General features: G+C 37.2%; 2 protein-coding genes across 4 annotated transcripts; both read right to left on the bottom strand.

Moving 5' to 3' along the window:
* Window positions 1–1,968: 1,968 nt before the first annotated feature.
* LOC109147041 lies at window positions 1,969–4,852 on the bottom strand. Of its 3 annotated transcripts, XM_019296174.1 has the most exons (3): window positions 4,416–4,852; window positions 3,199–4,217; window positions 1,969–2,386 (listed from the first exon to the last, which is right to left on the bottom strand). In XM_019296174.1, exon 2 carries the CDS (start codon window positions 4,158–4,160, stop codon window positions 3,246–3,248), a length of 915 nt encoding a protein of 304 aa, XP_019151719.1. In that variant the 5' UTR covers window positions 4,161–4,217; window positions 4,416–4,852; the 3' UTR covers window positions 1,969–2,386; window positions 3,199–3,245. The 3 variants fall into 3 exon arrangements, with proteins under 3 accessions (XP_019151719.1, XP_019150493.1, XP_019151019.1); XM_019294948.1 differs by lacking the exon at window positions 1,969–2,386 and having other exon boundaries at window positions 3,009–4,217; XM_019295474.1 differs by lacking the exon at window positions 1,969–2,386 and having other exon boundaries at window positions 3,009–4,211; window positions 4,418–4,852.
* A 576-nt stretch (window positions 4,853–5,428) lies between these two features.
* Window positions 5,429–13,657, bottom strand: LOC109190271 (ATP-dependent DNA helicase At3g02060, chloroplastic). Its single transcript, XM_019341050.1, has 14 exons — window positions 12,740–13,657; window positions 12,303–12,528; window positions 11,793–12,038; window positions 11,153–11,287; window positions 10,339–10,463; window positions 9,917–10,056; window positions 9,702–9,772; window positions 8,405–8,566; window positions 8,064–8,150; window positions 7,572–7,745; window positions 7,374–7,418; window positions 6,327–6,683; window positions 5,987–6,130; window positions 5,429–5,786 (listed from the first exon to the last, which is right to left on the bottom strand). The coding sequence occupies exons 1-13, from the start codon at window positions 13,381–13,383 to the stop codon at window positions 6,029–6,031; spliced, it is 2,514 nt and encodes an 837-aa protein (XP_019196595.1). The 5' UTR covers window positions 13,384–13,657; the 3' UTR covers window positions 5,429–5,786; window positions 5,987–6,028.
* Window positions 13,658–16,055: the final 2,398 nt, after the last annotated feature.

Raw genomic sequence — 16,055 nt, 5'->3', positions numbered from 1 at the left:
CACCACCCACTTTCTTTTTTCTTTCCGACTCTTTGAATCTTTTTTTTTTTTTTTTTTTTTGAGAACATCTCTTTGAATCTTCTCCCTTAAAAATTTCACTGCTAATGTTTTCATCACGTTACTTTCAACTATTTCAATATTCTACTTTATAAAAATTTTATTTTATTATTAAAAAAACCAGCCTTAAGGAATGAAGGTAGTTGCCACAATGTTAATTTTAAATAAGCTTTTATATTAAGTTTAACAAATACTCCATTTAGGAATTAAAATATAATTTGTTGTGCCACTTTATAATTTTTTTTACAACATTATTCATTTAACAATTGATATTACATTTCTTAATAATTATCTTTCTTTAGTTAATTGTATTAATTTTGAAGTAGAAATAGGGTAGGAGGTCGCTGCGAGAAATGGCCTCGGCGGCCTCCTACGCGGCCGGCCGGTTCGGCGGTTGGGCGATTTTTTTTTTTTTTTTTTAAATGTCGAAAAAGTTTCTTAATTTTAGTTTTTTATGTATTTAGATGGTTTAAACAATCTTTTGAACAATTTTATAACCATTTTTGTAAATAGTTTCTAAGAAATAACTATAAAAACCTTATGTTTTAGTACTAAATTTTGAAAATTTTCAATTTTTAATTTTTTTAATTAAAAAAAATAAAAAATCAGCGCCTAGGGGGCACCTAACGTTTTTTGCAACATTATATATATATATATATAAACGTAAATGTGTAGTTCAACAGTTGAAATAGGATACATGCTTTAATTTAGTATCAACCACATACTAAAAGTCATGGGTTAAAATCCTTTTGTAATTCCAACTCACTTTCAAAAGTGAATTCATATTTCACATTACATTAAAAAATTATTATCATGACATTGTATTTTTGCTCCACTTTTCAAGGATTGCAGTTCTTGCATATATTGAAAATTGACCCAACTGTTGAAGGTTAGTGTTGATTACTTTTCATACTTTGGTTTGCATAAAAGAGTTTTGTGTACATAGTTTGGTTTGCACATTTCATTTGTGCTGCCGAGAGAAACCTATAGATTATAGCTAGTTTTTGGCTTAAATTCAATAGTACCTACACACTCTTTAAGATGTGAATGAGTAAGAACCCTTAAACTAACCACCCACCCACTACAGTGTACAGGATAGAGTTGATTTTCAAGAGTAGAAAATAACAATTCAACCTTGAGGCAACATATTTGTCCAATGATCCATTGGGGTGGGGTAATATAATACAGTACTACTTATGCAAGAGAATACAAGTAAATGCAGTTCATTTCAACACTTGGTATGCTCACAAAACATAATGACAAGGGCATGTACATGCACAACTCGGGATGATTTCATAGAAATCAAGAGTATGCAGTCAGAAAGAATTAATACAACCAACCGCCGCATTATCAATCAATTGAAAATAAAGCTAGCTCTCCAACTACTATGCATTCAACAGAAATATAAAAATGAAATAACATACCGAGTGGTTTAAAAACAAATCAACAGACAAATAATAATGTGAAGGGAAATTCACAAATGTGGTTAGTCTTAACTCAAACAACACATTATATTTGATAGTCTACAGGTTCCACTCTGCTAAGAAAATTCAAGACTAAAGCAAGATGTTGTTTTGCACCCTTTTTGGAACCACATAGAGGAAAGGGGCACACAGATGAAAGTTGCAAATCAATTTTTTATGTAATTTAGTTCTAGAACGCTTGACAAAGCTACTTGCAAGTCTAGTATATGATGTCTATTTGCTCCTCTTCAAGGATAAAGCCAAGCCCCACATCCTTTCCACTACACAAAATAGAAATTGTATGCCAATAGCTTACCACAGCTGTGTTAGTGCTTTTCAATATCCAATCCTCTGGACAGGCACACCATGGCTCAAAAGATAAATGTAAGTACAGTCCAAGGTCACAAGAGAACAGACACTGGGCAATAGAGCAAACAGATGATCAAGATAGCATGAAAGAAAAAAGCACATAAAATTTCAACATGGTTTGGGCACTGAGACCTGTTCCACAAGCAATGGTAGAACCAGATTTGTCCTAGGTGAGTATAGATGATGGTAACTCCACCTCAAAATACAACCCCAAGAACACACAAGCTCAAATCCAAACAAAGAATGGCTCAACATACGTTAAACTTCTTAAACTCTATTCAGGGCATTGTAAACAATATCTTCTAAAATGCGCATTAAGCATATCTTTAACAGGGTTTAATACAAAAGAAATAAACCACTTGGGCACTTGGTGTACTAAGCCATTTCTCAAGATACAACTACCTAAATGTCTGGACTCAGGACATACTATGAAATTAAAGGGAAATGGTACTATTACCACAGAATCAAGATGCAACAGTCCAAAACTCCATGATACTGCAAACACGATAAAATATAAGTTGTAGCAGTTACAAAGGTTCCATCATACAAAAAACACAGCAGGGAAGAAAAATGCAGACCTCCTTTTTCTATTATTAGCAAGATGTTTAAGAGGAAAACTAACACAGATTACCTAGAGACTAGTGACAGGTAATTCAAAATAACATTAGGTTAAACAATTCCTCAAGAGGAAAACAAGAACACACATAAGATCTCATATATTTAGTAACAAGAAGATTGGAGAAGTTGTTGTCTGGAATCAAGCCTTATCCAAGATATAAAGAGAATCTAAATGACATTCAAAAATCAAATATAAGTAATACGTTTAGATAAAATGCTGAGTTAAAACACAGCAAGAAAACATAAAGACCTCCTTTTTGTTCACAATAAGTTTGATAGGTAACTAATACAGATCACCTAGTGACAGGTAATTTCAAAATAAAATCAGGTTAAATTCCTTAAGAAGGCACTTGGTTAGCAGGTAAAAACACATAAGATCTCATACACTTAGTAGCAAGGAGGTCAGATGGTCAAGTTGTTATCTTGATATGAAGTCTTATCCATATATATAGATTATAGACTTCAAATTGTAATGTTGCAGTTCTCTAACTGCAGAGATTTGTCAGACACTGAGTTTGATTATGAAAATGAAAATAAAACTCATAAAAGTACACAATTTACAGATGGCAAGCTACAGGAGATGAAAAAATAGGAGTTGGGGGTAGGGATGGGGGAGGAGAACATTCAAAAACTAGCCTGATCATCCATCATAAAATAGTGGTTAACAAAGAGTGCATCGGCAACAGATAGCTTTTAGAAAAATACTTAACAGTAAAACCATAAAGGTGGTGATCCTGATTAAGCCTGTGTGCCAGTCAAGGCCTTCATCTGAATATGGTTTGAATCCACAGGGCTTGCAGATGTGGGTAAGGCCTCGTAAGAGCCAAATCGCCGGCCTAGGGCCCTGGCAAGAAGTGCATAAGTGACCATTAAAATGAGAAGCACAAAGAAGACGTGGACAACAAAGACCAAATCAAGGAGGGCAGCGGCCCTTAGCTTGGAATCCTCCAAATCACACTTGGTGGAGCCCTCAACACCACTGACAACATCCAATAGCTTGTGGCAGCCCTCGGGGATGAATGCATCAACATAGAGGGAGAGACCAGTTTGAAGGAGCCAGAGGCCCTGAAGGCAAAGTGAGGCAGCAAAGAGAAGTTCAGCTACAAAGAGTCTGGGATTGCAAGCAAGGACGAGGGAGATGAAGGAGGAGATGGCAGAGATGCGGGCGGAGACAGAGTCACACTTGGCTTGCAGATCAGAGGTCTGGAAAGAGGCAGAGGAAGATGAGGCAGAGAAGCATAGAAAGAAGAGGGCAGAGGCGATGAGAAAGAAGATGTCAGGGGGTAGGGGGAGGAGGGAGGTGGAGTCAGAAAGGAGGAGGGAGACAGAGAGGAGGAGAAAGCAGAGGAGAAGGGCAGAGAGCTGGAGGGAGGAGAACATATGGACAGGGGTGCGACCCTTGAGGAGGGGATCTGAGTCGAAAGAGATGAAGGCTTGGTGGGCAGAGGCAATAAGAAGGGAGAGGATGATGAGGTAGAGAGGAAGGTAGCGGAGGCGGGGGGATGAGGAGGGAAAGAGGGAAAGATGATAGAAGGGTTTGGCAGAGTATTCACGAGGGGATTTAAGGTGGCTGCAGGTGGCAGAGATGAGATGGTAGAGACCCAGAGAGAAGAGAGCCGATGAGGAGAATACATGGTAAATGAAGCTCCCCATTTCTTCACCTTCCTTCCTTCCACTTAATCTTAGTATCACTTAAAGAAATGCCTGCCACCAAATAGCATTATTAGGACAAACCAATCTCTGATCTATTGATATTTGATTGTGTATTATTCCCAATTAAACAATTGCAGGCACAAATAAAGTATATTAGTGAAAGTGTTGCGTATACATACATACATATATAAACACACGAGTATATGTTAGGCAAATCAGCGATGGATCGCAGTAAATCGATGAACAAGAAAGTTTACCCTTAGTCGCCGTAAAACGCGGAGACGAGGAAACGCCCGCTTCGTAGTCTTGTACTACGGTGTAAGAGTCCCAAACCGGAAATCCCAATTTGAACTTTCTTCCATAACTCTATTTTGAAAGTACGCAATAGTGTGGTGGGAGGCGGAGATGGAGGGAAGGTGACTAACTGGGGTTTGGGTTTAGGTTTAGGTTTAGGGTTGAGTTTGGGGAAGAAGATAGGAGTTTTTTTTTTTTTTTTTTTTAATATTTTGGTAGTCGATTGATTGATGAGAGGTGTTGCGCTTGTCTGATATGGAGAAATCTGGAAAATTGACAATTGCTACAGCGGATCACTGCTTCTGCCCTGCCGTCGTCCAATTGCTGCTGCTAGAAACTGGAAACTGATAATAAGCTCTGCCAATTTGGGTTATTTTTCCCTTCTCTTTTCTTTTGTTTGTTATTAGTTTATTTGACGAATAATAATTAAAGTCAATGAATAAATTTCACGTCTGCTCCTGCTCTAATTATAATATTATAACTCTTGTCCCAAAAATTTAAATCTCAAATCAATAAAGTATTTGGAAGGATCTAAATCAAAGATAATTCAGATAGGGCCAAATATTAGTACACACAATAGTTCCGTACATTTTGAGCTCATACTGCTATTATCAAATTTCAAACATTGATCTCTTGCTTGGGTTTGATGAATATCCCAGATCAGGTACCCAATCAGGATAACACATCGGTAGTCAAGGTTCACAATTTGATTATGTTCTTAGAGGATCGGCGGACTTCATTAACTTAGCCTCGATCCACACGCGTGGTCCACTTGGCTGGCCCAACTGGGCGACCAGTGCATGCAACCAACTGGGGTTCCTGACTGTGTGCTATACTCAGAGGCGGTTAGAGAAGATCTAACGGAGATTTTTTTAAAATTTGACACGTAATTTCCTTTTTTAATATTAGGAAGGAAGTGTAGCTATCTCTGTTTGAGAAACCAACAAAAAAAAAAGAGAAGAAGTCACAACGTGTTATGGAAAAATAAGCATTGACAATTTAATTCATGAACACTGGTGTTACAAGGTCCTTTTCTATGAAACAAATACAATTGTCATTTTCATTTCAAGGACAGGCAAAAATTTGGGCAATACAGTGAGCGTTGTAAAATAATGATCATCATCTCGGCATTGCATTGCATTTCAAGGAAGAAGAGAAACTATGGTATTTCACGAGGGAGCTGGAAAACTTATTTGGCCTGCCGGCCTTTCATCATTGTGGCTGAGGGTCCATTACCACTCCGGTCCGGCAGACATCTCAACCATACCTTAACCCTTCTTACCTTCTAATCACATCATAATACACCTGCCAGTCTGCACAACTTTTGGTTCACTTCTGAATATGATGAACCCCAGTGGACTGGCGCACATATATGAATTGGATGATTCAGTGATTGAGCCTCGCCGAGCCTCTCAGCATTGTATTGTATTCTAGTTCTAGTTCTAGAGTAATAGCAAGGTCAGATCTAGGTTCTCACACTTGAAGATCCAACCCATGGCCCATGGGGCTATACCAATACCAGCAGAGCAGCATTATGTGCGAGATGGTGCATTCATAAACACCTGCTGCCAAACCTAATACTTTATCAAGGCTGGTAATGAAGCATACAATTCAGCTAGGCATTGAAACACCCAATTAAGCAACTGCTCTCTTGGTAGCTCCAAAAGCAGTTCAGCCTGAAAATGTCAAATGCTAAAATAGTAAGTGATTGATTGCCTGATTACTCATTCACATGGAGACACTCCACTCAACACTCAAACTTACAATAGGTAGGGTAGGGTAGGTATAGTTTATTTCTGCTCTTTTAAAGAAGAAACTAAAACATGAACTATCCATGTTGACGTAACTTACTACAACAAAGCACAATAATACCTTTATTTCACCATCCTCAAAAGTGAGAGAATTCCGATGAACGTCTGATGCTACTGACTCTGTTATCAGCTTGAAAACATTCTTCGTCATGTTTGTTTTCATGCCAACTATCTTTCCTAAACCATATATTCTGGTAATTCCCAAATCTGCTGCCATTCTCCTCACATAAAGCTTCTTCAACAGGATTTCCATGGAGTAAGGTTCTTTCCCATACTGCCGCCTTAGATTCTCAGTAAACTGCATCAAGTTCCACATGTCTTTTTCAGCTGCTTTCTCAGCTTCACTAATTATTTCCATGGGGTTCTCTAAATGATTTATGTAGTCAGAAGGAAGATGCAGGTTTACATCAATATCAAGCTGATACACAAAACAGAAACAAACAATAGATTTAGGAACCTACTTAAGTTGCAAACGTGTTCTAAGAATAGTTTAAACTTCATTTATTGGTGATCTGCAATGTGATCTTTGCATGACTTGCAGGAACAGGAGCACTAAAAATCTTTCAGAGGCCTAAGCATTATTTTTCAATAAAGATGACAAGCAAGGTAAAGAGTCTTGAGACTTTTATCCTCATTTTAGCTTCTGATGTACAAAAAGAAAAATATATATATATATATATGTTTTTATTTTTCTAATGGAAACAATAAAAGGGAGCACTTTCAAAACTCAAAGGTTGCAAAGTATAGAAAAGACATTTAATTTCAAAGAGTTATAGCCCAACCTCAAACACCTACACAGACACCCTTCTCTCTTTGTTCTCTTATGTGCCAAAATTGGAATATGTAACTGATAGGCTTGGCCTTCCATCTCAATAAATAATATTGCACCTTTGAGAAAGGTTCTTGAAATATTTCTGTGTAGGTTCACAAACTTTCATATACCATGCACCAATTTTTTTTTATAAGCTTCATCGTGAACTCACCCTACTAAAACAGGGCTTGGATGTTGAACTATATAAGTAATCACTAAAGGTATCTTTTTAGAGATCTGGTGTGAAGACTGCTAGAAAGTTTATTCATGGTATCTTTAACAAAGCACATTGAATACCTTTACTGAATGGTACGGAACTGAAATTACACGATGTTCATCAACCTGGAAAGAAAAAAGAAAACATACTTACATTATAGGTTTAATGGCTCTGACCATTATCGAAATTTCACATACAAGTACTAGTCAAACAAGAAAGAAAATCAATCACTGGGCAAAAGCAAGCTCTAATAAATGGTCCATAGAAGTGAAAGAGACCTTGGACAAGCTTTCAAATAGCATTTCAAAGAAGAGATCAATGCCCACATTCCCAACATCACCTGTCTGTTGCTCACCAAAAATATTACCAAAACCTCTTATAGCCATGTCTCTTTCAGCAAGTTGAAAACCTTGGCCAAGATGACAACACTCTTCAAGAGCAACAAGCCTCTCCTGAATTGCCAAGAAATCAATCTACTTTACATGCGCGTACATGAGAGTGTATGTGTGTGTGTGCCAATAAATCATAAATGTATATAAAATCTGAAAGTAAAGGCAGAAAATTAGATTTTGGAACATGAAAGCAACAATGTTCTCAATATCTATCATTCATACTATGAAATCAATGAAGTAGTGGGCATAAAGAACAGCACCACAAAATCCACAACAAAAAAAGGAAACTGGATAGTAATATGTCAAGTAAATAGCATATAATGATACCCTGTGTTTTTTATCATTGACTAGGGTGAGTAAAACGAAGGAGAAACATACAAGTGCTTGCTGAGATAGTAGTGACTTATCAGGGTAAAATAAGTATGCATGAGCTTCCTTGTCTGCCCGGCCCACCCTTCCACGCAGCTAAAAGAAAGGCCCAAATTAGATTGAAGAATGGACAACATACCATGATTATTAACATCACTTCTCATACTATAAATACATTACAACTGAGAGAAACAAAGCAACTATAAAATGGAATCTTCAACACACTCATTGCCATTGTGCCATGCTCGTATGGTGGTCAGTTTGGCTTGAAATTAATCACTCCAAAAGGATGCAATACCACACTTTGTAAATTTAACTATTAGTCTGTAAATTGTATACTTCAAGTAGACCTGATATAGTTGCGCAAGACCGAATTGTTGAACATCTTGAACTATGATTGTGTTAGCATTTTGAATGTCAAGCCCACTTTCTACTATATTTGTGCATATTAGAATCTTTATATCTCCTTGTGCAAATCTTTCCATGGTTTCCTCAAGCTGCTTGGAATATTGCTGCCACAGAGATCAACTTAAAGGTGAAAATAACATACTTAAGCATACACTGAAAGAGTCTGTGCGCACACCTATCTATATGTATATGGCACAATATGAACTCCATCATGAACCATTTAGAAACAGAGCTAGTGCAGAGATGCTAAGCAACAAATTAACTAGTGTTCATGAGTCCATCATGACTATATTTGAGAGCCACACAACAGTAGGCCATAAGAAGTTGGCTCTTACTAATTTCAGCCACACCCTATAAAAGCAAATATTTGAAGTTGACACAGAAGAAATTATTTATCACAGTTCAGATTAGGTATGAACAGAGAGGTGCTGAAAGTCTGAAACTACTACAAAACCAGAGTTTTAATGACTGAAACAATGGAAAATTAACCAAGCCCCAAAAGTCAAGCCAAGCATAATATAATACAAATATAACCATGTGAAATGTTATTATAATCACAAAAAGCAACACTCTATTAAATAAGAAGTATGAACAGCTAATTACACCTTCAGCGCCTTAGTGCATTAAAGTTGGATTTAAGCAACAAGAAATGTTTAAATTAAAATGGAACATAAAAAAACAATCTAAAGATATGTTTTATAACTGTTCAACTTTAAAGAATCCCACTAGAAACCTATACCTTCTTTTTGAGCATAGCCCCTATACAGACCACCACTTCATACAGCACCCATTTTTGCATGGAACAACAAAGATTTGATTAATAAAAATTGACAAGCTAGAGGAAATTAAATTACTGCTACTATGGCACAACTAATAATGGCCATCTTCACATAAATAAGACTTTATAACCTAATAAGCACCCATGTCAAAAAGGGACCAACATGGAATTGATTCATTAACCTGCCAAAGAAATTATTTGCTACATCAAATGTTTTAACAACAGCAATCATCTAGAGAGAAGTGTGATTTAATGCACTCATGAAAAAACTAGAAATATTTCTTAGAATAGGTGTTGAGGATAAATGTAACATAATAAATGTGCATCCTCAATAACAACTTAACCCTTTAATTGAGGTGGAAACATATACCACATTAAAATAAAAATAAATAAATAAAAACAGAGGTTTAATTTTCAGGTTTTCTACATGAATTGACAGGAGAAACCAGTAGAAGGTTCACCTTTCCATGAGCAATAGCTATTTCAACATGTGAGAATACTTCTTCAAGAAATTCCATAACATCCTCAAGCCCTGTCAACAAAATAGCAGCCAAGTATTCACAATGAATATAGTTGTCAAACTTTACCAAACCAGGAAATGACTCAACAGCATGCAAATCAAATTGTACTATATAGACTACAAGAAAGAAAAGGTAGATAGTTCTCTTCACATTACCCTTAATCCAGGGCAAAACATAAAATACTTGGCCACCACGGTCGAGTTCAAACTTGATTGCTGATATTACTTTTTCTTTCATGTAAGCCAAAAGATGAGTTTTGATTGGGACTCTCTCAGGAGGTGGTGTTGAAATCAAACTGTAAAGATTGGATTAGGGTGGGAGCAAAAGTAGAGAAAGGAAAATTATTTACTTGAATGTATATTAGTTCACATGGACATCATCACTTAACAAAAGAGTAACCAATTTCAACAGATAGATTACCCAGCTGTAAAGCAAAGAACTAATCCTGTATGCGCCCATATTCCAAAAGATCCCACGGCTGAATCAAGCAGTTTAAATTGCATGCTAAACTGATGTAAAAATTAAAAAGCAGCTAAGTAGAAAAGAATTAAATTTTCACCATTTTCTGAGCTATTACCTAGCATCACGAAAGCCAGTTAGCGCTAAATAAAGTGTTCGCGGAATAGGAGTTGCTGAAAGTGTGAGGACATCAACTGAAGTTTTAAATGAAGCAATCTTCTCCTTTTGTTTAACACCAAACCTCTGAAAAGCAAGAAGTCACGGCATTCATACATAAGACATCTTTTAAATGTGGTAGTCCCTCGAACAATGCTTAACATTGAACATGGTTAGAAAACCAGAACCCCCTATTCCTCCACCGTCCCACCAGGGAGGCTTAGTGCATGTTTTTTGGTACCCTCAATTAGGTTAACATTGTTTGTGACTAAACTAAGCATAATAGCTTGTAATTTTTCTGATTTCTTCATTACTTAACATAGCATTTTGAATCTTGTAGCAAAGACACTTCATTTATCATGTGATTCCCATGCTAAAAATTGACATCACATATCATGCCTACTTGCTTAACATTGATAGGAAATATAGGGGACATTGAAGATGATTTCACTTGTATTGTAATGTTGATTTAACAAGATGATTTAAATAATATGATTAGAAACGATTTAAAGTTTAATGTACTTCCAATTTATCTTGGCACGCCTTTTGACAATTTAGTTGCTATTTCCTTCATGCTATCATTGACTTTGCAAGTTGCTTAAACTTTGATTTTTTTTTTTAGTGCCTTCCAAATTTCAATGCTTAAGCTCTATCAAAGGATTCAAAGCATTATGATATCATCTTACCTTTTGCTAAAACTGTCAGCCTCAATAACTGTTGAGCAATACTAAATAAGTAAACACTTCACAAAATTGCATATGGGATAAAGGGCAAACCTGTTCCTCATCAACCACAAGAAGGCCTAGCTTATTGTACTCAACTCGATTGCCAAGTAGTGCATGAGTCCCTACAATAATGTCCAGATGCCCATGTTTAATCATGTGCAAGTACTCCTCCTTCTCTGATTTAGTCTTCAATGTACAATGAATTAGTCACAAGAAAAGCCAAAGTTAGAACACAGCTAGAACACATCTAGAGGGATATAGACATATAGTAATATATAGTGGCATAGAAAGAGTTATGGAGCAAACATTGGATCTTCATTTCAAGAAACATCATGTCTTTATTTTTTCAGAGGCAAAAAAAATACATCACCGTTTGAATTATGAGAAAAAATTCCCATTGAAAGGCACCAAAAGATAGAAAAGACACAACTAGTGCACCTATTAACAAGGATAGTACTTCAACACTCCGCATTATCTACGCTTTATTCCCAAACTAGTTGGGCAGGCAACTACATGATTTCTCTTTCTGAACTCAATTCCAACACTAACTTTCTGACAATCCCTTGGTCTAGCATACATTTTATTAAACCAACTTCAACTAGGAAGAGAAATTTTTGTGGAATGAGGGAAAAAAAAAAACATTTTTTTCTGCATAAACCATTTAGTGTAACTAGAGAGAGCTGCTAGGCACCTGAAATCTGCTTAAAAGTCCAACTGTGATATGAGGATATCTTGAGAACCTGTCTGAGATTACATCAAAGTGCTGTTTGGCTAAAACTATAGTTGGTGCTAGAACCATAACTTGCTTGGCTGCTGAGACTACACAAAAGATAGCACGCAATGCAACTTCAGTTTTACCAAAACCAACATCGCCACAAATTAATCTGTCCATTGGATTTTCTCTCTCTGTCAAGTCCCTTTCAACATCTAAGAAAGCCTGTCATGAGAATAGAAACTCTAACCCATTTTAGTTAGAAAAGAGAACCACAATAAATTATACTCTTTTAGTACATAGCCACATTGAATATCTAGGTGAGACAACATAAAGGTTCTTTCCATAGACTAAAGAATTTGATAGAGGATCAACATGAAGGCACCTGATCTACTACATGCCACATGACAACCCAAATGGTTTGAAATGCTTATAACTCATCCCAAAACTTTAAGAATAGAAAATACGTGCACACACAGAGAACTAAACCTGTTTCTGATCTGGTGTGGGCTCATAAGGAAATTGAGATGCAAATTCAGCCAGAGCAGCAGTCTTTGGATAAAGAGGTCTTTTTTGTTTTAGCCTATGTAAATATAACTCCATCAAATCCACAACCATTTTCTGGACTGCAATTTTTCCCTTCAACCTTCTCCTCTCCCATGCACTGGGATCACTTAATTTGCTTAAAGCCTGAGGCCTTTTGCTTTCATTTGGGCTGAAGTGAAAATGAAAGGAAAGGAAAGAAAAGCAGAGACGTGCATGGGATCAGAGAGAGCGTTTAAATTTTGAGTGTTAAAGAGAAAGTGTGTATGATCAAAATAATATTGAGCATGCATAAAGCTACAAAGTGGGTGGGTGCAAGGTGTTGAGAAAGGAAAGTGGCATGATATGATGTTGAAGCGTTTTAAGGTAGTAGCACTACTTACAGATTGTAGCGATAGAGCAATCGAGATGCCTGTTTAACAGGTAACTTAGCCATTCCATCGGAGTACTCGATAAAAACATACTCAATCGGGATAGAAGAATCCTTAGAGACATCAAATTTAATGCCAACAAAACGTCCGACGCCGACCTTCTTGTGGACGACGTAATCGCCGGAGCGGAGAGTGTAAGGGTCGACCTTATAACTAAAAACTTGATCCTTAGTTGAGGGCGCGGCATTGTCAACGGGGGCTCTAGCTCTGCCGGCCTTGAGCTTCTGAAGGCCCCTTTGCTGCTGCTCCTTGACAAGCTGAATATACTTATCAGCCTCATCCGCGTCCATGACGGGCCTAGTGATCGATAATTGGTCCCTCTTGGCAAGGTCGCGGCGGATTCTGTGGTTTAGGAGAGAAATGGCGTCAAGCTCCGCATCAGCCTCCTGCGGCCGAGTGCGACTCCGCGTGGATTTGGTATACACTAGGTCGGCATTTAAGGCCTGGGAGACAGAAAACCGGAAATTAAGAGGAAGAATGGTGAAGAAGAAGAGGCGGCGGCGAGTGCGGTCGAGTTTACGAAGACGGCGAGGAGTGGAATGAATAGGAGAGGCGTCGTGGGAGAAAATGGAGAGTTTTGCGGCGGCCATTAGCATTAGCTATAGCTAGCTACAGTAACTGATGCTGCTCTGCTGTGCAACTGTAAATACACAAACATTCATTCATTCCTCACTCGTCTCTTGTTGGAGAAGAGAAGAAGATGAGAGAGAGAGGGCTCCTCCTAAATCCCCCTGTGGGGTTTTCGTGTTTTTGAAACAAACTGGTTAGAAAAACAAACGCAAGGCTGCGGCAGGCGTTATCTGCTTCAAAATTTTTTAAGCCGTCTGTCTATTTTCCAATTTCCAGTCCAGGCCAAAATATCTTCTACTCCTTGTAGGAATATCAAAGTAGACTTGTCCGCACCGACTTAGCTTAATGATTCGGTAGAAATATTTAGAGGAAAAGACAAGGTTCAAACTTTAACAGCAGCAATGTAGGAATAATGTTGTGCTTGGGGATTCAACTTTTTGAGAAAAGTCCTATAACATATCTATCTATCTACCTATATATATATAATAGGAATAAAGGTCAAATAGGCCACTCAATTGTACATTGTCTTTAGTTATATTGTCTTTATTTTTCTCCAATGTAAAAAATATTCTTTACATTCAAATTCATCAATTGATTATATTCACTACATTGTCTATTACTCCATATCTTTTTTGTGCACTATTTTTTAATTAAATATTAAAGTTATAATGCTATATATATTTATTTACCAAGTATTTTATTAATACCATGAAAATTTACAAAAATATAATTAACTCAATCATATTAACTACTTTAGGGATTTGTTGACAAAGAGGGTATTCAAATCACACAACAAATTGAAGTGGGAAACTACCTCACAATGTCCTTGTTTGACAATCAGCAGTTAGCGGTCAGCATTAGCAGATTTGACCAGCGAATTATATCAACGGTTGGTAAAAAGGTATTTGAAAAAATTAACTGTTTAGATTAAAATGTAAAATGACATAAGGTATACATATATTTCATAATTACTACTTGATAAGTGCCAAAGATACCACCTTTTAGGGGTTATGTTGTGCTTAATTGAAGTACTTTGTGAATAATTTATGGTGTAAATGCTATGAATTGTGTTAATGTGTTACAAATGCTCATAAACATGTACACTTTAGTGTTTTGAGCTAAAAGGAAGGCATATGGCTTGAACCGGAGCGAACCGAGGAAGAATGCAATGGAGAAAAGCACCAAGCACCCATCCACGTTCGTGGACCGTTGTGGATCGGAAACAGAAAGTCCCACGAAGCAGATCCACGAACGTGGATGAGAAAAGGCGAGAAACAGGGCGTGTACGTAGCCATGTACGTGCGTATGCGTGTCAGGGCAGATTTAAGCATATTTAAAGGCTTGGCGGGATTAATTCTCCTATCATCTCTCATTGTATCTTTTATCATTTTTTTTTGTGTATTTTCAGAGCTTTGTAGATTAGGAAATTCTCTCTCTAGATTAAGTCATCTTCTAGATCAAGCTATCTTCTCAATTTCTCCATTCAAGCAAGAGGATCTTCAAGGACTTAAGGAAGAATTTACAACTCTACCTCCATGTATTGATTATTCTCTCGTAATCTAGTGGATTGTAGCAATCTAGCTTGGTATCTCCTGCACTTTTCATCTTCAATTCCATCTTATAATTGTATTACATTGCTTGATTGTGTTTATATTGCAATCTAGACAATGATGCTTGGCTAGTCTTCTAGGAATCGGATTGGATTGACTTGTAATTATGCATTCATGATTTGTATTGATTAATTTATGAAGATGTGATGTAATGCTTGACCTAGAATGCTTATGTTGTGTATGTGTGTATTGATTCTCTCTTCATAGAGGGCCCCTATAAGAGAGGAGTATGAGAGTGTGGAAGTATCAAGAGATTGTGCTTTCATTAGTCATACTCATTGCAATTCCCGGCCTTTGATCCGAGAGGGCAAGGCCCGGGAGGAGAAGGTAGACCACCAAGTGTTTGATAGAATGTCTCTGCCGCCTTAGGATGTGAGAGTCTAAGTCATACGTGACTTAGTGTTGGGGCCAAACATGGTATATGGGCCACCCGAGAGCACTACATTTCTGTCTTCTTCCTTTTTGAACCAGAACATGACATGTCCATTGAGGAGACTCTCCGGCTTGCAATTCTCTCCCCAGGATTCGACCAATCCTTCAATAGCACGCATACCCGTAAACCTTCTTGTGAACCGGCCAACAAGGTCGTAAGCTCTTTCTTCCTCAAAAACCAAAATCTCATCAGCTTCAAGATCAACAACCCCCCTGTTTCTTCGGGTCCCCCCGCCCCTTTTTTTTTTCCAAAAAAAAAACAAAAAAAAAAAACAACCCCCTTGTTTGTTTCAATGTCCAGAAGCTTACTGTAACACCCCACTTTTCTATCTCTTAATCACAACTCTAAACAATCATTAACATAAACTAAGCAGCAGAAATAATAACTAAAAAGATAACTAGTGGGGGTGTCACCGCCACAACCACCACTCTGTTGTGATTGCACAGGCTAAGGGGTGGAACTAGAAATAAAATAAATATCTAACTCCCAAAATAAATATTGAAAAACATAAGGGGGAAAAAGTCACCCCAAAAGTCTACATCATCAAAATTCACAAATCAACGTAAGTCTAGAATTTGGAAACAAAGTCATAAACGTAACTAGAGTTTAGACATCTCAAACTACGAGACTAATCTAACTCGATCTCTTCTAACTG

This window comes from Ipomoea nil, unplaced genomic scaffold, assembly GCF_001879475.1.
Source record: "Ipomoea nil cultivar Tokyo-kokei standard unplaced genomic scaffold, Asagao_1.1 scaffold0019, whole genome shotgun sequence".
In the NCBI taxonomy this organism is placed as follows: Eukaryota; Viridiplantae; Streptophyta; class Magnoliopsida; order Solanales; family Convolvulaceae; genus Ipomoea; species Ipomoea nil.
The sequence above is the reverse complement of the archived record's forward strand: the minus strand, read 5'-3'. Positions and strand labels throughout refer to the sequence as shown.